This window comes from Numida meleagris, chromosome 2 (genome assembly GCF_002078875.1).
Source record: "Numida meleagris isolate 19003 breed g44 Domestic line chromosome 2, NumMel1.0, whole genome shotgun sequence".
NCBI lineage: Eukaryota > Metazoa > Chordata > Aves > Galliformes > Numididae > Numida > Numida meleagris.
This window is the reverse complement of record NC_034410.1, coordinates 53,088,254-53,111,810: the sequence shown is the minus strand read 5'-3', so window position 1 is coordinate 53,111,810 and position 23,557 is coordinate 53,088,254. Positions and strand designations below refer to the sequence as shown.

The 23,557-nt window shown below is 38.7% G+C and overlaps 1 protein-coding gene across 5 annotated transcripts in view; it reads left to right on the top strand.

The window, feature by feature from the left end:
* Positions 1-23,557, top strand: part of ICE1 (interactor of little elongation complex ELL subunit 1) — a 42,806-nt gene that overhangs the window by 6,393 nt on the left and 12,856 nt on the right. For 4 of the 5 annotated variants that reach the window (XR_002434765.1, XM_021385473.1, XM_021385474.1 and 1 more), the window contains exons 6-14: positions 118-194; positions 6,095-6,132; positions 7,993-8,075; positions 8,336-8,375; positions 8,459-8,515; positions 9,477-9,566; positions 9,664-9,717; positions 16,668-17,020; positions 17,487-22,277. Coding sequence is in view for 4 of the 5 variants with exons in the window: in XM_021385473.1 (XP_021241148.1) it covers positions 118-194; positions 6,095-6,132; positions 7,993-8,075; positions 8,336-8,375; positions 8,459-8,515; positions 9,477-9,566; positions 9,664-9,717; positions 16,668-17,020; positions 17,487-22,277 (5,583 nt within the window). In the remaining variant the exon portion in view is untranslated. Of the gene's footprint in view, positions 1-117; positions 195-6,094; positions 6,133-7,992; positions 8,076-8,335; positions 8,376-8,458; positions 8,516-9,476; positions 9,567-9,663; positions 9,718-15,271; positions 16,359-16,667; positions 17,021-17,486; positions 22,278-23,557 lie in introns of those variants that run through there. The other variant, XM_021385475.1, reaches the window with a different exon arrangement.

Genomic DNA, 23,557 nt, shown 5'->3' with positions numbered 1-23,557 from the left:
TTCTCACTTGATTGGCTAAAATGTCTGCTTTGTTTTTACTTTATTTTTTATTTTCACATCCCCACCCTCCCCACACCCAGGAAGGACATGTTTTAATTACATTTTCTTTTTCCACAGAGTTCTCTCAAGATTTATCAGGAGAGTCAGCTGGAATGTGTTAGAATTAAAGAAGAAATAGTTAAAAGTGATGCTGTGTGAGTGATATTTGTGTTTTTTTTTTTTTTTTCACCTTGTTTCTTTTCCCCTTATTCTTCCAGAGCTTCATCTTGTACCTTACCTAGTTACACTTTTCATTTTGCTTAAATGTTAATGCTTGTAGGTTGGTAGAACAGGGAGTTGATGGGAGAGTTGTCTTAAACTGTGTAGCAAACTCTCTGGAAAGTAATATTAGATTACGTAGTATTCTGTTTTGAAGTGGCTTTCAGTGGTTGTTCAGTGAAGGATTTTAAGAACAAGATGAAGTTGGAGAAGAAAGTGTTAGTCTTGTTTTTTTTCTTATTGCCATCCATTTCCCTTGTGTTGATAAGTATCTAGACCCAATACGTAAATGATAATAAGTGTAATTTGCTTTTATAAACAATTGTAACGTTGAGTTTTAAGGAAGCAATTGAGCAGACACTGATCTGGCTACCATGGTTGGAAATGAACAGAACGGATGTGGCCCCAAAAAACGGAGAAGCCGTTTTTGCTGATGTAGTACACAACACTGTGAAACAGTGCCTTGGTAATTCCCATAATTTGTTCTTAAAGTAACCAGTCACTCAAAGGCTTCCTTAACTGGAGCTTATGTGTATATCATCTTTGTGAAGAATTTCTCTAATTGCATTTTTAACTCTTATACTCCTAGCATTAAATCAGTTGTGGCTGGGAACAGTGAACTGTCAGTGTTGCATGGAAAGCTTCTTATGATCTCAAAAGGGAACCAGCTTGTATACAGCTGGGTGTTGTGAATTTGTAGTTGTAATTTTCCTCCACGTGCATCACTGTGTATTTATCAACACTAATGCTCGCTGTCTAATTTTAAAAGACCGTTTTGCTTTTTTTGCTTGCCAACTTTTATTCCTGATGTATGCCAGCACACATACCACTGGGACTTGATTGGTTACTCCTTCCTTCCTTGTAAACTGGCTTTAATTTTGGTGTTAACAGCAGGTTTAGGGAAGACATTCTCCCTCTTCTTTTTCTCTTCATTTTTTATTATTATTTTTTTAGCACTAGTGAGGCCATACCTGGAGGAGTGTGTCCTATGCTCCCCAGTATAATACAGACAAAGCGTGCTGGAGAGAGTTCCAATGAAGTTCCACAGAGACAATTAAGGGACTGGCAGTTTTTCTCCCATGAAATACTCTTGTACCTTTACATGCCTTGTGAAACACATAGATAATCACAAGCACAACAGTGCACCACAGCAGACTAACATTGGTGTTACTTGCTGTTGTCACTTCTGCCAGACTGCTCTTCTTTTGCATATAAGTACTTTGTCCTGTAAGATTGAAGGAATTTGTAGCTCCTATCTAAGCAGCAGAGAGCAGCAACACCATTGCTGACGCTGTTTCAGGAGAAAACTGATTACTTTAGTATGCTGGCATAAATACAGATATGTCCTGTCCCCTGTTTGTCAAACGCATCTTCAAGAAGGGCAAGAAGGAGGACCCAGAGAAATACAGGCTTCTCAGCCTCACATCAATTGCTAGAAATATAGTGGATCAGCTACTCCTTGAAATCATTTCCAGGCACGTGAAGGATGAGAAAATCATTAAAATTAGTTGCCGTGGATTTAGCAAGGGGAACAAGGAGACCACAAAATAGATTTTATGTCTCTCAGAGAGATATTCAAGGGATTGGGAGCACAGGTAGTGTTCTCTCTCCTCCAAGTTGGAGGCTGGGACCCAGGAAAGAGACAAATGGATTGGGTGAATGACTGGCTGTATGGATGGTATCGTGCTCAGGGTTTTGGGTTCTGTGATGTTGAATGCACCTTTGAGAGACCAGCCTGTTGACGTCAGGTGAAATGCAAGTGACCAGGTGTGGCAAGAGTGTTCTTGGCAGCAAGCTGGCTGGACTTATTAGCAGAGCTTTTAACTAGATTCAGGAAGGGAAGGGGATGTATTTCTGAATGACAGAGAAGAGCTAGAAAACACTATCATTCTAGGAAGCAGCAGGTTAAAACCTCAGAATTGTTCTGAGGGAATGTGGGAAGGCTGTTCTGAGAACGTTATGCAGCTGATAACACAACAGAAGTGCCTCTATACTAGTGCATGCAGCATTGGAAACTAGCAGGATGAGTTGCGTATCATGGTGCAGTTAGAAAACTATGACATTAATGCTATAATGGAAACGTGGTGGGACAACTTGTACAAGTGAAACACTGCAGTTGAGGGCTACAGGCTTTTTAGATGAGATAGGCAGGGCAGGAGGGGCAGTGGTGTTGCTCTCTATATTAAGAAAGAGATGATGGATTGCAAAGTGTTGCTTCTGAGCAACAGCCAGAAAGAAGCTAAGAGCTTGTGGGTGAAAATTAAGGACTGGACCAACAAAGGATGTCTGGTGGACAGGGTCTTCTACAGGCTGCCTGATCAAGAGGAGTCTGTTGACCAGGACTTCTTGATTCAGCTATAAGAAGCATTGCACTGGCAGGCTCTCATCCTGATGGGGTGTTTCAACCACCTAGCTGTTTGCTGGGAAAGCAACACAGCAGGCTGTAAGCTGACTCTTGGGTGTGCCCTGAGGAGAACTTCTTGATCCAAGTATTAGACAAACCCAGCAGAGGAGAAGCATTACTGGACCTGGTGCTCACCCATGCAGATGAGCTCATTGAAAAGTTTAAGATCAGAGGTAGTCTGGCCTTTAGTGACCATGCACTGGTTGATTGAGTTTGTAATCTCCTGGAATATGGGCCTGGCAAAGAGCAAAACCAGGATTCTGAACTTCAGAAAAACAAAATTCCAGCTGTTTAAAGAATTAGTGGAAGAGATCCCCTGGAAAGCTGTCCTGAAGGCCAAAGTAACTGAGCAAAGGTGCCATCTCTTTTGGAACACCTTTCTTAAAGTGCAAGAGCTGTCCCATCACGTCCCCAGGTGTATGAAAGCAAGCAGGGGAGGCAGGAAACAGGTACAGCTGAGCAAGAACCTGCTGGTGAAAGTGGAAGCTAAGAAGTAAATGCACAGGCAGTGGAAGCAGGGACGTGTAGCCTGGGAGGGGTATGGGGATGCTGTCTGATTGTGTAGAGGTGGGATCAGGAAAGCCAAGTCAACTGAGCTTGGAAATGAATTTGACAAGACATGTGCTGAAGAACGAAAAGGGACTTCATAGCACATTAGTCAGAAAAGAAGACAGAGAGCGTGCCCACTCTGATAAACGAGAAGTGAGAACTGGCAAGAACAGACATGGAGGAAGCTGAGGTACTCAGCAAGTTCTTTGCATCACTCCTCTCTGATGGTTGGATTTCTCACAACTTTCAAGTCCCTGGGGACTGGGGGAGCAAAAATCCCTCCCACTGTAAGCAAAGAGTTAGTTTGAGACTACCTGATGAGGCTGAATGTGTTGGATAACAAATTGATTGGAAGATCACAGCCAGAGGGTTGCAGTCAAAGGTTCTACGTCCAGGTGGAGGCTGGTGATAAGTAGCGAATCCCAGGGGTCTGTCTTGGGATTCATTCCTGCTCTTCAACATCTTTTTCAACAACCTAGATGGAGTGCGCCCTCAGTGAGTTTGCTGATGACTCTAAGCTCAGTAGTTGATAGAACACAAAGAAAGGGTGCAACCCAAAGGGACGTGAGCTAGCTGTGAACCTGATGAGTTTCAGCAAATCCAAGTGCGAAGTGTTGCATCCGAGTCACGGCAATCTCAGCTATGTGGACAGGCTAGGAGAAAAACTCATTGAGAGCAGCCCTGTGGAGAGGGAGTTGGGGGTCCTGGTGAATTAAAAGCTTGACATGAGGCAGCGGTGTGCACTTGCAGCCCAGATGTCCAACTGTATCCTGGGCTGTGTCAAAAGAAGAGCGACTGGTAGGGCAAAGGAACTGATAGTCCCTCTCTGTTCTGCCCTCATGAGACCTCATCTGGAGTGTTGCATCCAGGTCTGTGGTCCCTAGTGGAAGAAGGATGTGGAGCAACCGCTTCCCAGGAATGGGTCCAGAAGAGGGCTGTGAAGGTGATCAGAAGGCTGGAGTGCCTCTTCTACAAGAAAAGGTTGAGGGAGCTTGGATTTTTCAGTCTGGAGAAGAGAAGGCTTTGGGGAGGCCTCATTGCAACCCTTCAGTGTTTAAAAGGAGCTTATAAATAAGATGGAGACTAACTTCTTATATGCTTTCTGTAGTCTGTTATTCTAGTCTGCAATTCAGAGATAGCTTTTGAGTTGAGTTGCTAAGGATGTTATTTAGTTGCGCTTTGAATATTTACAAGGATGGTAAGTTCCTTCTAAGGTTATAAGAATGATAAATTGAGACAAATGTTATAGCATTCCCACTATTAAGAAGATTCTGGATATGAAATGGCGTCTATAGAGATTTGAAAGAAATGTTCAAAGCTTAAGGCTGTTCCGTAAGTAAGATTGTTCATTTAAATTAAAAGTTCATGTTATCTCTATGGATCAAACTGGTATCACAGACACAGTTTTTGTTTGTACTTATATATTTTTTTTAACTGTCGACTGTTAGAAATATATTAATGTTTTTTGTAATTCGGGTAGGTTATAGTACTGTATATCTTCTGCTTCTGAATGCAGTTTGTTAGCATAACTTTCTGTCAGTTGAAGATGTGCGTGCATCTTGAAGATCAGATAGGAGCTTAAGTCATGCATCACAAGAGGAGCTCTGTCCAAATGGATCATTTACTTAATCTTGTTTTTTGTATTTATTGATGTAATCAATCAGCATACCAGTGTACCTATAACAGTAATTCTTTCTTCTGATATGATAAATGTTGTCATGTAGTGGCTGTCTGGTTGTTCAGGATCTTAGCTGTTTGTATATGCAGCAGAATTTCTGTGCGTTTGTCAAAGACAATCTACAGAAAAGCAGAAGTTCATTACCTGTTATTTTTGAAAGCACACGTTTTTTTCTTTTGCACTGCAAAAATCTTTTAAAATGATTTTTATGAATTTCTCACCTGTGGTTTGACTGTCAGAGCAGTCATCTGAGTATGAGGAGAGTTAATTACGAATCTATTCGGGCAGAAAAGGCCTGAGTGAATCAGCTTATCTCTGTAGTTTAAATACTTTTAGTGCTGAACATTCCAAAGGTGGTAATCGGTGATCTTCTCTGAGTGCATCTTCAGATGCATTCTAGTTAACGTCTGAAGGGATAATTAAAGCTTCCATGTTCAGGAAGGCTAAGGATGTAAATTTTACTCCATTATACAAGCTATAATGTGGAGAATGGATGAACAGTGTTGGTCTTTCTTTATCAAAGTGATCTGTGAGCATTGGTATTTTTTCAGTTCTGTTTGTTTTGCATATAATCTGCTCCAGTACTGGAATACCAGTCTCTGCTCCAGTACTGGAGTACCTCTTCCCCCAGCTCCTTCGCTGCCCTTGGTGTCTACAGGGTTGTTTCTCTCACATGTTTTTTTCACTCCTTCAGTTACTGCTCAACATTTTTGTTTATTTATTTTTACTTTTTCTTATGTTACTACAGAGATTATACCAGTATCACTGGTAAATTCAGCTGTGGTCTGCAGTGGATCTGTTTTGGAGCTGGTTGGAAATAATCTTTTCTCAAAGAGGCTACCCCACCTTGCTTCCAAAACCTTACCAGCCAAGACCCCACACAGCATTGCATCACAGAAGTGCAGAAAACAGAAGCCAGTTTTCTTAGAATTCTTTTTTTTTTTTTTTTCCCTCAAAACTGTAGCTGAATGTATCTTTATATACATGGATTAGGTTAAGTAAAGAGCAAACTGTTGCTGTAACAGATAAATCTGCTGATCTGAGAATGTCGGCAGTGTGTCACTGATTTAAGCTTTCAAATTCAGGGACACAGGCCTGGAGTCCATGAAGTAGGTTTTCTCTGAAATGTCTGGGTTTATTTTCTGGTAATTTTTCGTACAACATAATTGTGTACAAAAAGTATATTAATGCCTTCTTTTTAACAGGAGAAAGAAACTGGAAGCAAAAGTGAAGAAACTGGAAGGTAACTTTTTACACTGTATTACCAGTGCTGTTGTCCTATTCCATCTTTTGATTATTTTGGTATCCAAAGAAGTAATTTGAAAAGTTAAAGAGAAACTCTCTAATTCTAAAGTCCCAGAGAGCAAGGCAAGTCATTACTATGTGTGATGCTTAGTCTCTGAATTACGTCTGCCATTCTGCAGAACATTTTCAGTAAAGTATCACAGGCTCATGACCTAAACTAAGTTGGAAGGGAGCTTGAAAACCTCAAGGAATGGAGGCTGACCAGCCTGTCGGGGCAACCTGATCCACTACCTGACTGCCCTCATGGTGAAAAATCTTTTTCTTGTAGCCAGTTAGAACCTCTTGTTTCCTTCCACTGTGTACCACCTAACAGACCATCGTCTTGATACATTGTGTAGAAAAGCTGCTCTTAATGCCCTTCAAAGCTTTTTCTTCTCAAGCTAATCAAGTTCCTTGAACTAGGGTTCCTAGAGATCATAGGGCTTGTGCTCCAGCACACCGATAATCTTGACAGGATTCATCTAGTCATGTTTATATTCATATTTGAATTTATAGTGGTTTGATTTTAAATATTCTGGCAATATGATCGTTGCTTTTCGTCGCTGTTGTATTGTTTTTAAAGCACTTACCTCATGGCACTCTTTCCCCTCCCAGTACTCTCCCTTCATTATTTTTTTTGCTAGTGGAGAGTGGATATGCTTAAAGCATTCTGATACTTTCCTTGGTGTACTGTCAGTTTGCAAGACAAACATTTTCCTTTGTGGCACATGTGGGTACAGTTTAAATTTCCACATACATTAAAACATTAAGTTTTGTTAGCTAGCCATGATAAACCGAGTGACTTGTATCTTAATTTTAGAAACCCCCCAAATCCTGATATAAAGTACATGTACATTATGTTTGTTTTGATTAAGGTTTTGGAGTTCTTTTAAAACGGCAGCATGTTTTTTTTAAACCTTCTAATCCCAAATGCAAATTCTGGCAGAGCTAGAACAAAATACTGTGAGGAAGTTTGCATTTTTTCTAGTTTGATTTGTTCTTTTTTGTTTTTTTTTTTTACTTGTCCCAGTCTCCGTACTTTAGTTTGGTATCTTTTGTCAATCCTGACTTTTTTCTTTCTCTATGATTACTTCTGTTGGACTGCCATCTGAGCTGCCTTTCAGTGTGCTTCCTTCTGATTTACTTTCCTTCTGATTTGTGACCTGATCTGATCAGAAGACAAGTTCCATCTGTCTCTGCTCTCTGTGTATAAATCACTAAGCTGATATTGCACCAAGCTCTAAAGCATCTCTCTGGCTTGTGATTTCCCCAGGAACTTCAAATTCAGTCCCCATTTACCTGCCATGCAACTGTTTATGTCTGCCCATCTGCAGAAAGGAGAAACAGTTTATTTCTGCCCCTCTTCTGCCCGCTCTCAAGGTCTATGCTGGACATTGAGAGTTACAACATTCTTACCTACATCTGTCTACGTTATCTGTGGTAATGCTTATCTACATTTTTCTAATGCAATTGGCTATAGTGTTTTCACCCTTAAACCAGAGCCTCTGTTCTAAGTTACAGAATGAAGTACACGAAAAAGCATTGTGCTTCATTCAATGAAGCACACAAAGAAGCATTGCACTTCATTCTTAATTTTGTTCCCTTTAATACTAGATGTGCAGACAAAGAAAACATACTTACATGCATGAATTGTACATTAAGTTTGAAGTGTTAATGTGCTAAAATGTAACTTGGGTAGATTTTTATTTCACACTATTTACTTTTTCTCATAATGTGATTTGCAAATTGGTAACTAGTATAAATTAAATTAGTTGGCCCTTTTAATTTCTAACTTGAATTTTGATTCTGTTTTTTGAAGAGGCTGCAACAAAGCATACACAAGATTTCAAACAACTGAAAATTGAAAAGAAAAAACTTGAAAAAGAGTTAAAGAAGGCACAGGTAAAACTTTCCTGTTTTGTAGATCAGATTTTTTGAGTTTTCTGGGAAAAAATAAGGAAGTTACTTGTAATACAGATGTTGAAATAGTGTAATGACATTTGGGGATATTGAGTGAATAAACATAGCAGTTTTAAATGTTCATAAATTTTCAAACTAAAATATGGCATTTGAAATGTAGATTTAGATTTCAGTCTAATTTAGAGTAGATTCTCTGCAAACAGTATATTGCATGAATAATTAATATTATTTAATTTTTACAGGGAAAGCTTGATGGTGTACTTAAAGAGAAGTGCAGGAAGGGTATGTGTTCAGCTTTTATGACCTTCAGATTTGTGTGGTAGTGTTTCATATGAACACTTCCTTTTTTCCCTGCTTCTCAACAGTTAAACATGCAGAGACCCAGAGTTCAAATGAAGATCTTACAGCAGATATAGACAAAGGTAAGATTTTTGCAAGATCTTTCTCTGTGCAGACCAAACTATTATGAATTGTAACTGTTATGGACATTAGTTTATTCACTTTCCTGAACTTACATTTTTTTTTAGAGCATTTGGAGTGCTTGGGGTTACGCATTGGCAAGAGAATGACAAAATTGTTCTAAGAGCAGATGTTGATAGAAATATGTTACATTGATGAGAGAATAATGTAATAGATGACTAAACTATCCCCAGTTTTGCAATAAGGAAGATACTTGATTTGTTACGATAACTACATCTACTCCATGTGTGATGTGTGGCAGATTGATTTGCAATTATAAAACAAAGCAAACAATAAGAAAAATAGAAACAATTCCTTTATTTTTGAAAATCAACCAGATCATAAAGGAAGTATGCTAAGCAAAAGAGACAAGATAGGAGTGTAATCTGTAACCGTGTGAGGCTCTCTGCTTAATTAATGTACAAATCCACAATAAATAGTTGTCTTATCCTACTGATATATTTCACATTTTTTTTCTAATAATCTAAAATAATTCCTACAAATTATGCAAACCTAACTTCAAAACGAAGCTAACCCATTCAAAACTTCCTCTAAAGTACTGAGGGTAGAAGAGGCTTAACTTGAAGCAACTATATTTTTGCACTTCTAAAAATACTAGCATTGCTTTTTTTATTGTCTAGAGTACTTTGAAGGCAATTTTCAGGCAAAAGAAGAACTTCTGTTTTCTATTTCTTGTTTTGCAGTACCTGTATATGAAATCTGTTGCCAAGATTAAATAATATGAAAAAGATAGACTTTGTCAGTGCTTATAGGTCTTGGTAGGTTTTTGTTGCCTTTTGGATTGTACTAAATTTGGATCCAATTTCATCATTTATTTTTTATTTTAGTTTTCTCTTCCTTTGAGGTAAAGTTCTCCAAGCAATTGAAGTTTTCCTTACTTTGCAAAAATGTTTCCTTTAACAGAAAAAGTAAAATTCTTGTTGGAAGAACTCTGGATGTGCATTGACAGTGCAAAAGAGAAAAGAGTGAAGCAGGAAAATGATCCCATCTTGGGTGAGATGGCATATGAAGTCTTGAAATTCTCTTGAAGCTGTCTCTTTTTTTTTTTTTTTTTTGATTCAAAAAAAGTATTTGTACCTTTTTTATTCAGCTTCTGCTCAGGACAAGGCATGGCCTGGGAAAAGAAGGCTTTTTATTACAAAAGGTAGGTTCTAGTAAATGTGAATATATTAATATGCAGTTGTGTTGATTTTAGCCATACTGCAACATCATCAGATTGGGACTGTTTGTGTAACTCTTTTTGAATGGACTTAAATTATTTACTTTGAGATTGCCTGATCAAGTACATGTGTGATTAGAATATTTGAAAATCATTGCAAATATTGATTTGAACAACCAAGTGGGCGAAAATGCTCTTGTACACAAAAACTGACATATCATCTACTGTTACAATTCAGAAATCAATTTCTTAGAAGTAGTCAAAGCAGCTGATAATTGATGTAGTTGGAACACAAACACACCTCTCATATTTATACCTTAATTATTATATTATTATAAACTCTGTAGTATATAATGCAAATTCTGGGATGCACATACTCTTTATTCCAAAGCAAACACATGGTAACAAAATTACATTTTAAAATTTAAGAAGCCATTATCACCATTTTGTTCATACATGACTGAATAATATTAATAAATAATGGTGTGTTAATTTTTATATTCATAATACAGAGAAACACTGTATAGTTCTATAACAACATTCAGTGTAATTCTAGAAAAGCATGAGTGGTTATCCACTTGCATACTGGCAACAAACTCCAAGTGCTTTGACTTCACGGAATGGGTGCTGTTTTCCTTCTTCCCTCAAGTGTAAGCAATGTCTTGAAACTGCATCGGTATTCCTGTAGATGCCTCCACACGAATTATTTTTCTTTTATTTGCTCTTCTACTTTGGTTTTCCGCAGATCAGGCTGTAGAGAGATACTGTCTCTCTCTAAGCAAGTCTATGGTTCCAAGCTTCAGAACTAGAAAGTTGTCTCCTGAGGTTCTGAATTTCATTTCTTGATCAAAGATCAATCAAATGACAAGAACAAGCACAAGAAATTCTGAAGACTTTTAAATGTGAGTGATTTCAGGGCTTATCAGGTGCTTTTCTCATATCCACAACAAGCAGAACTTTACATTTCCAGGAGTCCTCTTGCATCCTTGCTATTCACATCTACTAAAATAGAAGTGGTTTGTTTTGTTCTTTTCTCTTGAAGGCTAAGGTAGTCGTTTTGTTCTGGCTCTCAGTGGCCATTGGCTTGGATTTGTAATATAGATGTTTGATGTTTAGCAACGTAAATCTCTAGGGGAAAAAAAAATCTTAATGAGTTTGCCCTCAGTTCTTGTCCAACAATATAACAGCTTGATCTTAGCAAATCAAATTGCTGGTGATATTGCTGAAGTATCTTTTCCCAATAGTATAAGTTCTTATGTCAGTCTGCATATCGCCTTTCAGGAAGGTGAATCCATAGATGATTTCTTAGTACAGTTAAGTGTATTGTAAAATCATAGAATAGCTTGGGTTGGAAGGGACATCAAAGATCGTTAAGTTCCAACCCCCCTGCCACAGTGAAGGCTGCCAACCACTAGATCAAGCAATAGAACAGGTTGCCCAGGGATCTGTCCAGACTGGCTTTGAACACCTCCAAGGGCGGGGCATCCACAAAGTCTCTGGGCAGCCTGTTCCAGCACCTCACCACCTTCTCAGTGAAAAGCTTGTCCCTGACATGTAATCGAAATCTCCCATCCTTTAGTTTAAAACCATTCCCTCTTGTCCTGTCACTATATACCCATGAAAGGAGTTGATCTCTTTCCTGTTTATAATCTCCCTTTAAATATTGGAAGGCTGAAATGAGGTCTCCTCAGAGCCTTCTCTTCTCCAGACTGAACAAGCCAAGCTCCCTCAGCCTGTCTTTTTAGGAGAGGTGCTCCAGCCCTCTGATCATCTTTGTGGCCCTCTTCTGGACCTTTTCCAAAAGCTCTAAATCTTTCCTGTATTTGAGACCCCAGACCTATACGCACTACTCCAGGTGGGGCCTCATGAGAGTAGAGGAGAGAGGGAGTGACAACCACTTCCCTTTGCCTGACTGGCCACTCTTCTTTTGATGCAGCCCAGGGCACAGTTGGTCTTTTGGGCTGTAAGTGCACACTGCTAGCTCATGTTAAGTTCCTCGTTTACCAGAACCCCTAAGTCCTTCTCCACAGGGCTGTTCTCAAAGATTTCTTCTCTCAGTCTGCATGCATAATCTGAGACTGCCCTGACCCAAGTGCAACACCTTGCACTAGGCTTTATTGAACCTCATTAGGTTTACATGGGCCCACTGTTCAAGTTTGTCAAGGTCCCTTTCGACGTCATCCCTTCCTTCTATTGTATCAAGTGCACCATTCATCTTAGTGTCATCAGCAAACTTTCTGAGGGTGCACTCAATCCCATTATGTATGTCATTGATAAAGATGTTAACAAATACCAATCTGAAGACAGACCCCTGAGGGACACCACTCGTTACCAGCCTCCACCTGAACATATAGCCATTTACCACAACCCTCTGGCTGCAACCTTCCAAGCAATTCCTTATCCACCAAATTGTCTATCCTTCAAACCCACGTCGCTCTGATTTTAGAGATAATGATTTGGTACAGGACTGTGTCAAAGGCCTTGCACAAGTCTGGGAAGATGACATGAGCTGCCCTCCCTTTGTCCACCAATACCATCACTCCATCATAGAAGGTGATCAGATTGTTCAGGCATGATCTGACCTTTGGTGAAGTGGTGTTGGCTGTCTTGGATCACCTGCTCATCTGTCATGTGCCTTAACGGGTCTTTGATCTTCCCAGGCACAGAGGTGAGGCTCACTGGCCTGTAGTTCCCTGAGTCTGTCTTTCTCCCTTCGTTAAAAGTGAGAGAGATGTTTGCCTTTTTCCAGTCACCAGGGACTTTGGCTGACATCCCTGACTTTTCAAATATGACGGAGGGAGGCTTAGCAACCACATCAGGGAGGTCCCTCATGAGCTTAGGATGCATGTTATCCAGCCCTGAATATCCGTAACAATCAGTGCTTTCTCTGTTGCACTTGAGTAGCTTTCTTGAAGAGCATGTACACGTATGAAAACTGCAAAACTGATCAGATTTTCCATCCCTGTTTTTACAAAGAAGTCTGCTATTGTGAAGCCCTCAGAAGGCAGTGATAACCAGGTAAAGTGTGGCTTGGTTTTGGTAGTACTGCTAGAAATCTTACAGTAATAATGTTGACTGTATCTGCAGCTGAACATCAGACCAATAACCTTAGACTGTAATGTAACGTTAATAAAGACGTTTCTGTTTTTTCAGAATTTGAATACCTATTTCCTGTGTAACTTAAGCATAAAGTCACTAACATTTTGAATGAGCGTGTGAAGAAACGTTTGAAGAATCTTTTGCAGCCCAGTGCTAAAGGTTTTGGTAATTTGGGTTCTCCTACATGTGCTGTTTGTATACAGGAGTATGGTGAGAAGAGATGAGGGAAAATGGGAAGACTATGTGTGTGATGTGCTTAGTCTCTTCAAACAGTATGTGCAACAGGGTTCTGAGCTACATCTAGCTCTGTAGTCAGAGCTATACCTGTGTTATCTGATCTTCCTTTTGGTTTGGGATTCCACGATTATACTGGAGGCACACTGGTGTGTGCCTGCATTAATATGCGCTAACAGTAGGTATAAGGCAATGGTGTTAAATGTAAGATACAAATATAACACTGAATCCCTATGGACCACTGTAGGTTTTATGACTCTGAGATTGAAGTTAATATGATGTGAGTGAATTATTAAGCAGACTTCACTTGTATCTTTTAAGACCATATGAAGATCTCTCAAGATAATGTAATTTTAGGTAATGTAATCTTGTGTATTTAGTTTCAGGTGTGCGGTGTTCTCCTTAGTGATTTGTTTCATGCGCTGGTATGTGTGGGCATGCTCTCTTGAAAATTAGAATACTATCTGTAACTCTGAAGAGTAGCAAATGCATAAAACATCCTCAAATTCACGTACTTGGAGAAGAGTTGGAGAATTGGGGATTGTCAGTAGAACATTAGAAACTTTCTGGGGATGGATTTTTGTCAGGCAAATACTCACGTTTTTTCCTTGAAAAGCGGGAAATGGTTATGGCCAGGCAATTGCAAACACCATGCTGATAGCGATGGGTTTTTTTGCTTCTAGTTTATAGTAGAAGAGATTCTGTGGTGGAAAAATTATTCTGGTAAAATATACAGCATCTTAATCAGGAGACTGGTCCTTCTTTTTGAGAGAAAAAAACAAGACTTGTTTCAGAAATTTACTTTGTTGTTTAGGGTGGAGAGAAAAGAGGACATTGCAGGGCAGCTGATCATTACAAAGCAATGTAGACAATCAGGAGCAAATATTTGAGTTGTAAAATTCAGCTTATTTAGTTCCAAGACACCTGATGTTAGCACTGGATAGCTTATTTTATCTTCTCTTTCTCCATCCTTTATCAAAGAAGTATTTCACAGCAGAATGTGATAGCTGTTAATGTTTTGGGTTTTTTTTCCAGTTCAGACTAATCTTAACCTTTGTTCGGAAGTGGGAGAAGGCAGCAATGTAAGGATTTGAAGCTATATGGGCTAGATTCCAGATTGTAGGCTTGAGGACAAAACATAATCATTTGGATAAGTGACGGTGTAAAAAAGAGTGAGATTTCCTGGAAAAAGTAAAACTGTCTTTAAAATGTGATCCTTGAGAAGATCCCTTTGGATGAAGAGGGCTTGACATTACCAGGGCTTTTCCTCATTTAGGCAACTGGACATCTTTTAAAGTGCCAGAGAACTGGTTGTTTCCTGTAGACTATTTGCATTGCTATGGATAAACAGGCAACCAGCGGGGGAAAAAAAAAAAAAAGCACCCGTTCCTTGAAGAAATTCAAGAAAAGTAATCAGAAACTAGGTAGGAAAGTGGTACGGAATGAAAAGTGGAGAATCTCTTAGTTATTCTGAAATGATAATCAATCTCTCATCTGTTTCTTAGAGGAAACTGTTCAGTGAATGGTATGTATCAATATTGTAGGGCTTCATATAAGCATACAACCAATCTTGAGAGGACTGAATGTAAAGCTCCTGATAACTTACTACTACTGTGTAGTTTACTGTTCAAAGCAAATTTCCCAGTTGTTGAATTCAAGTTATTCTAGGGGCAAAATAAGCAATTGTGTGTTTTTTCCTTATTAGTTGTGGAAGAAATACTGAGCTGATTGACACAAAAGAGCATGAGAAGTCTTCTATTGTATTACAGAAAACTGCTTTCTGACATGTATTACTGTTTGTTTGTTTTTCTTGTTTGTGAAAGATCTTCTTTTCCCCTGTATGGTCTAATGGGGCTCAAACTTTATAAAGCACTGTGTGATCTTAAAACTTAAATGTGTAGCTTTGAGTGAAGGAAATGTCAGAGCTTATTTATCTTTGAGGAAACTGGGGTTGTAAGGCTCTTAAAGCTTGACCATTTGTTCTTTCTCCTAGTATCTTTTTCAGCAATCTTGGAAATAAATTTTTTCATCAGTTTTTCTTACAGAAACATTTAGGAAGAGTCAGCATATCAGAATGTGCTTAAAGGTTGTTGGGAGACAGACCTCTGGGGGACAATTTTCATCTATGGAATTGAATTAGTACTTTCAGATCTGGTACTACTATTTGTGCTGCATGACGAGTATCACTGTAAGTTCTAGTAGTGGAGAAACAGCTGCAGCAATAATGAAGCACAACATTATTTCTTACTTTTCTAGAAGGAAGCAAGTTGTGCCAATGAAATCAGTATATAGTTTGTTCAGAACCATTTTGTGCATGTGTTATGGAACAGTACATGGATGTACAGAGAACAGGCTTGATCTTTTGCTTGGAAACTGCTGTTGCTGTGTCTGGTAATATTTGTGTGCACTATTAAACAAAAAAACACATACAAATGTTATATAAGAATATATAAGTTTCATGGGGAGCACTAGATTTGAGATTGTTGATTTTTATGGTTTTATTGGAGATCAGTGTTTCTTTTTGTAGAATCACAGAATTTAAATTTCATAAAACCAGGCCATCTTTACATTTTTAAAACTATCTACCACAATTATAATCAATATTTGAGTTCTTTGTCATTTCTATTTAGGCTCTCCTTATTGCTAGGGCAATATGTTTTATCTGCATACGTAAAAAATGGGTTACTGTGTAATAATAAAGCATGTGGTTTGAAAAAGAACAAAACGAAAGTATAATGGAGAGAACCACAGAGAGCATTTGTACGTTCTTGCTTGCTGCTAGAATAACTTTATAAACTGGTGTAATTGTCTTTATCTTGGAAGAGTTATCACCCTCTCAGTATCTTTTTGAGTGTTAAAAACTCCTTTTTGCACAGGTATGTTTTAAAAAAAAATGTAAAACTAACCACCTCGCCTCTAGGAAAGTTTTCTTTAAGGCTTCAGCTTAAACTAAGTCACATCATTAAAGACAGAATCTTATAAAAATAGGCTGAAGACTGAAACTTAAAGAATGAATGCCTTAAAAACACGCATATTAAATCAGAAAGCTAGATGTGTGGTAAGAACTCTGTTTATAGCAGTTTATAGTTGACCTATGCATTATGCTTTAATATGAAAGTGCAGCTTCTGGCTCAAAGCTGCAGATTGCTTTAAGCAGAAAGTCAGAGCCTGAATGGGTAATGTCACTGCATTCTTGTCCTGCCTTTTCTGGAACATCACTTATTAGGCTAAAACTGGAAATAAATCACTGGACTGTATGGACCTTCACTGCAGCACAAGTATAGCCATTTCTGGTAAGAAAACCTAGAGAAAATAGTCTTTATGATCAAAGTCAGAAAGTGTTTTTTGGGTGGGAGCTTTTTGTACATATGTATAGCCTATTCATGAGAAAAGACTATTTGTGAATAATAACACGTGATCTCATGGAAACACAAGAATAACAACACGTGGAAAATATTTTTGGAAGTCATCTAAAGTGTTTCTTTTTACTCATCTGTGGGAATATCACTTGAAAAGATAATTCAGTCTCATTGTATTAACTGTGTAAAGAAAAATAGGGAGGAAAAATGTCTTAATTTCTTAACAATGTTTTTGTCTCTCAGAAACTGTACAGACCCACCAAAAGATCGCGAAGTGTGGTGGCAAAACAGTGCCTTGGCAATCTTCAATAGAAAGTGCTGGAAGGCAAAATTCTGTAACAGCTCTGCAATTTCAAGTGAATACCGAGCCTACTGGAGGTGACTGTCTTGAGAACTGGACTACTGAAGATTATCTGCAAGGCTGTGAGGATAAAGCTACAGATGTGATAGTGCAGACAGATGGAACGCACAGTAGTTCAGCCTTCTCTGATCAGGAGCAAAAGGGCCAAGGTGGAAATGTAATGGATATATTGAATTGGGTCAGGCCTCTTCCTGCTCTACTTTCTCCAGTACAGCTTTCACCAGTAGCTACACAGGTAAGTTCGAGGATATGTCTGACAACTCAGCATTAACATAGTCGTATAATTACTGCAGAAATAAGAAGTTGATATTCTTGGGCTTTTTGGGGTACCAGTGTTGCTTACTCATACACTAAAATGATCTCTGTGTATTTAGATTTTTATATACATAATTTCATGTTCTAGCATACTGCTTGTGGAAGGCTGCAAAAGGCAATTTTCTGAAGTATATTTAAGTGAAGTTGGCCATGTCTTACTCAAATGTTATTTTTCATTAATCTTGGAATAGAAGTAGGTAAGCAAAGAAGTATCAATTTCTGTTCACCATGAAGAATAGTGATGTAGAAGGATGTAATTCTGATGGTCAGCCTTAATATCTCAAAACCACTGCAAGTTAGGGCCATTGGTGTATTTGCTTAGGAAAATAGAGTTCTTAAAAATTGTATGAGGCTTTGGAAAACTAATTTTGTATTTTTCATTAAAGGATATATTGTTCGGAGAACTCACAGGTTCTAGCGATGAAGAAGTTGATTGCAGTGCTTCTGCAGTGGAGTGTATTTTACAGGAAGACCAAGCTCAGCCTCAAAATTGTTGTAATGTATTCAAACTGAATGAGGAATGTAACAGATGGAACAAACCACATGGACATAGTCTTGATGCAGAAACTTTATATAACTCGAGTAGAACAGAAAAGATTGTTCCTATTGACCCAGAGATGTTAATCAAAGAGGAGGGAAATGCAAAGCAATGTGAAGTTGCTACTTCGATTACAACTACAGAATCTAACAGAGACTGTTTGGAGGAGAATTCTGAGAACATGGAAACTCTGAAGAGAGATCTTATGGAAACAACAGCATGTGAATTGGAAGCCAAAGAAGAACGGAAAGGAGATATCAAGGAGATGCACAATGAAGAAACGGTCTCTTCAATTCATTCTATGCTACACAGATTCAACCTTCAGAATCAAATAGAAAGATGTAGTGAGGTTGAGCAAACAGAGGAGAATGTGATCTTAGTCAGAGCTGGTGGTTATGAGGGTACGCATGAAAAGTATGGTGAGTTAATGAAAGCAGAACATGAAAGGGAAATTCCCAAGGCAGTATCCATTCCCCAAAATGTTACTCATTTGCATCCTGAGCAATACCTTGTACTTCAAAGAAAAGATTCTGAGGAGAAATCTGGTGTGTTGATAGAGAGTGAAGTGGTTGAAAATGAATGCAAGGATTCAGTAAAGATAACTAATATGGCAATTAATGTTGAGGAAAATGTCAAACAAGTGATAACTGGAGAGGAAGCAACGGCTACAATACAGATGCAAGGGCTCTGTGCAAAGTCTAACAACAAAAGAGAGCTCTCTGTAAATGTATTGTACAATTCCTGTAGCTTTAAATCTTTTTGTGAAGCAAAGTGTCCTGAAGACCTAATAATACAGCATGATGGTGAGGGAATAGTTATGGAAACTGATGTATGCACTGAATTTACTGAGACTTCTGTTTGTTCTCAGTGCTCTGAAATAAGACATGACAGTGAAAAGATACTAAAGGAACAATGCACACATACACTAAAGTATGAAATAGTCAGAAAACATGAACTGGAGACAGCTAAAGTCTCTCAGTGTTACTTACCTGTATCTGCTGTTGAAGGAATCGAACATTCACTGTGTATGGATGATACAAACAAAAAAGTATGTGTGGCGGGAAGTGCTTCATTGGCCTTTCCAGAAGATGATGGACAGCTCAAAATTCAAGACGTAATCAGACCCAAATCTGTTGAACTAACTATGAAATTGAACAAAGAAAGTGTTCTTGAAATAGCTGAATCATCAGAGCTGCTCCATAGTGCAGAAAATGGAAAATTACTGTATGAGAAGGAAGGGGAAGATTTAAAAGGTAAAAATCATCAGGAAGAAAATTACAGTCACTTTTTCCAAGGGAAATCAAACTTGGAAAGTATACCTCCAGAACCAAAGGTGGCATGCATTACTGATGCGGAAAGCAGCGTAGCTAAGTGTGAATCATCTGTGTTGGATTGTACAGAAAGAAATGGTGAAATTAAACAGCCTGAAAATCTGTGCAGTACCTTAGAATGTGGGTTATCCAAAACTCAGAACTCTAGAGTGATTGAATCTCAAGAAACTGAATTCAAAGTTAATCAAGAAGATTTTGTAGGGGAAAGCAGTAAACTGTTAGAAGTGGATACTGTCCAATCTGTCTTAGTAGAAAGTAGTCTTAATTCTCAAACACAATTTGCAAAACCTCAAAATCAGTTATTGGTAACTGAAAATGCTAAATGTGATAAAACAAAAGCAGAATTAAACAAGCAAAGCAACAAATTGATGATTGAGGCTTGTCCCAATTCATTTAAGGGGGAAAAGAACGTTGTGAAGAAAAATGATTCAGAGATCATACATCAGCCTACTTCAGAAATGGATTTTAATAGTGGCTTTGCTCTGTATTCTCAAATGGACTTGAAGACAGACTGTACACATTCTGAAGAGACAGATTCCCCTGTTCAAGTGAGAAATGGCTTGGAATCTACAGTGCCCAGTGATCTAAATTTCAGTCTTCAGAAAGTTGTCAGAGTTGTTGAAACTAATTTCACAGAAAATTCTGATTTTCCTCCTACATGGGAAAAAAAAGGAGATAAAAATTGCATTATGAGCAGTGCATTTAATTGTTCTTTGGAAGGCCTTAAAAAAGGTGCTGAGATCATGTCTACTGAAAAAGTTAACGTATGCAAAGAACTGGAATCCTGCTCTGAGAAGTGCATACACAAAAATGAAGGGGAAGTTCCAGGTGAGAAGGAGTTGCCAGTAGGTAAAGAACCTGAGGCATCTGTTAAATTACAAATCCTGCATGCAGACTCTTGTAAAAAGAATACTTTAACCTTCCAAAACTTTATTTGTCAAGAATCAGAATGCAAGACTTCTACATGGGAAGCTAGAACAGATTCTTCTAGAACTTGTTCACTAACGGCTGGGGGGGAAAGCAAAGGATTGAATAGGTTTGAGGCATCTGAGGAAAACAGCATTAAAGGGTCTGCTTTTGATATTGCAGAGCAGAGTAATGAATCTAAGGAGAAGGACTATCCATTACAAAAAGGCAGATGTGTGAAATGTTCTGAATGTGTTCCCATGCTCAGAAAGGAACTGAGAGCGTCAACAAGAATTGTAGTGGATGCTCTGGAAGCTGGTGCAATTGTTGATGCTGGTGACCAACTATGTGAACTTCATTCAACAGCACACTCAGGAAATACAGAGACAGGTAGTCATCTAAAACCAGATGCGGTAATGGATATGGATATACATTGTGAAATAGGCTCTTCTCCAGATGTGGCAAGTGAGATGTCAGATGTGGTTGAGGAAGGTTATCCTAAAGACTTTTCCTCTTTGAAAAGAGGATGTACATTAGCTTCTGAAAATACTGATGGTGCTAGTGAATTCAGGGTAGATAACAGCATAACTGGATGGATGAATGACAGTAGGGAAGATCTGTCAAAAACTGGGACATCCAAAGGAAGCCCTGTGATGCTGAGTGCTTCAAAAAGTAGATTACCACTACGCCAGGTGTTAACCACATTCTCAGAAGCTTACAGAATAGCTGTAAAACACAGTAAATTAAATACAAGAATGTTAGCTCTCAGCAATTTCATAGAAGAAAATTATTCAGAGAAGTTTGAGTCAAATGTGAAACAAAGTTTACCACACAATGTTGATATGGACATTTCAATTTTTGAAGAATATAATCGTAATCAAAATTGCTCTGCTTGCAACTCAGGAGAAAATAACACTAATGTAATGTTAGATGGCTTTCAGCCTTCTTGTTGTTTTAGTGGTACAACTTGGAGGGACTTTCTGGATAGTGGTAGAAAGAACTTCATTGTTAAGTATTTTGCAAATCCAGCCCTATCTGACGTAGACTGTAATTCTCAAACAGTTAGTCAGGCTCCTAAGCCACAAAAAATGATATTTGAGAACTCATGTATGCTGGAGTCAGAGTCTTGTGTGGATGTTGCTCTCAAGAAGACCAATAAATCGAATTGCAAAGGGCAAGAACAATCTGAAGTCTTGAGTGTTTCAGCCAAGACAGCTGTCCAAGTAATGCATGGCAGGCTATCAAAAAAACTGTTTCAAGGTAAAAGAAAAACAAACGCTCTTGAAGTTAAAGTAACTGAGCCAGTTCTTGCAAATGCTGATACTTCTATGCCAACAAAATGTTTATCTGAGACTATAAATAAAATCAGGCAAGAGATGGGTCCTCCTCTGCCCCCCCTGCTACTGCCTTTGATTGCTACTCCTCCAAGAGCTGTGTGTTCTATGGCCCCAGTAATATCTTCTGCTGATCGATCCTCTTTGCTTTCCCCTCTTGATGAACTGATATCGCCACTACGTGAATCCCCTGTTCCTTCTCTGATGTCTCCCTTGACAGATACTCCAACAGTCAAATCTGCCCTTTTGTTTTCCTCTCCATCACCTTCAGAAATGGCAGTAGGTAAAAGGATTCTCTCCTCACCTTTGCAATTTTGTACTTCCATTCCAAAGCATGCACTTCCTGTCCCAGGAAGATTTCCTCTGTGTGCAGCTGACAGTGCTGCTGCAGGTGCTCCTCAGGAGAACTCTGTGAAAATATTGGACACTATGTATCCAGAGCTATCTGCAAGAGCAAGGACACTAAACATTCTAAAAGGCAATATTCAGCTTAACCTGTGTGCTCTTTCAGATAGCCAAAGTTCCCCAGGACCTGTGGCTCAAATAAGTGGTTTCAAAACAATAGCATCTACATCGACTGCTTTTGTTAAAACTGGGAGCAATTTGAAATCTGATGGTAGCAAAGATCAGGACAAAAATGTGAAAAATCAAAAATTGATTTCAAGCTCATCAAGTCGTCTTGAAAAAAGGACATTATTGCCAGTACCTATGCCTAAAAGTGCAAAGAGGCTGAGGTTAGACAGTGAACCACCAAAGCTGGAGCCCAGTGGTATTGCTGCTGTCAGAAATGGTCAAAACCTGATCTCTGAAATAGAGGAGAATTTCGATGACAAGAGCTATGGTATCAATGATTCAGCACAAGGTTCCAGTTTAGAAACATCTTTACCACTAAAGAAGATCAGATCAGATCCTGACTGCCAGAAAGCTTATTTGGCATTGAAGAAAATTGCTGAATCCTGCTTTGACTTGTTACCAGTTATTCAAAGTCATTTGGGTGATATCTCAAAGATTCCAATAATTAGAGATGAAGAGAAAGAAGTTGTCAATGAATTTGGTATAAAAAACAAGGTAAGTAGCATTATTTTGAGTTTTGTATTTTAATAATGGCTCCTGTGAAAATGAAGAGTGTGAGTGTGTAGTAGTTGAATTCTCAGTTGTTCAGGCAACCCGTAGTGGCAAAGTGTAGTGTTGAAAGATTATCAGATACATAAACTTACATAAGTTTATCACTGAGAGCACGGTGAGGTGGTGGAAGAGGCTGCCCAGAGAGGTTGTGGATGTCCTGTTCACGGAGGTGTTCTAAGCCAGTCTGGATGGGCCCCAGGCAACTGTTCTCGTGTTTGATCTAGCAGTTGGCAACCCTGCCTTTGGCAGGGTGGTTGGAACTAGATATTTTTGAGGTCCCTTCCAACCCAAGCTATTCTATGAATCAATAAACAAAATAGAAGTTACTGTTCAGTGGTGTCCAAGATTCAAAACTGTATTTGTAGATGCTTTATGCATACACAAGCAAAGCGAATGTATTTTATTTACACTGCATTTTTTGTAGTGGGTAGTGTAAGAGAAGTTTCCTTCCTTTAAAGGTGAGGCTTAATTATTGCTTTTTTTTTTTCCAATGAAACAAGACAAATGGTGCTATATATGTGATAGTGGTTTACCTTTTTATTCTGTGTTTATCTTGATTCTCTATCAAGTTGCTCAAGTTAATTTTATTGGAAAAATCTTTCATTAGTCAGTGTCTCAGAACTTGCTTGTTGTCAGAGTTGAAAAAATTCACTTTAATTGATGTCATTCTTGTAGATAGTTTATAGTCTGCAGCAGAGCAATTTACCAGTTGATTCATGGCAGCATTTTGCCTTGTTCCAGTTCCTGAAATGAAATGAATTAGATCAGAATACTGATCTCTCAGTTCTACACAGAAGGTGTCTACAGACTTCTTGGGTCATCTTTGTTAGGAATTGCCATGTTTGGTAACTTGATAGAAGCAAGACTGAGGCAACTGTCTTTCCAGTTCCAGCAAGTAGCAAGGCTGAGTATTTACTCCTAGTAGGCACATGCACAGAATACCTGCCTAAGCTTGTTCCCCTCTTAAGCTCACTACAGTGCAAGGCTGGTAGCAGAAAGAAAATACTTGATTCATCTATATGCACAAGGGCTGCTCCAAAAGTAAAGCCTGCTGTTATATTATGTTGGCCCATGATGTCAGGGGCAGATGTTTTTGGTAAGGCTGAAGAGGTTCATCCTTCCTGCCAATATTCTGTTAGATTTTGTTGCTGTGTGACAGATGGCAGCAGTGAGACAGTCTGACAAAATGGCATCTGATGTGGAAGTGCTTATGAAACAAAGGA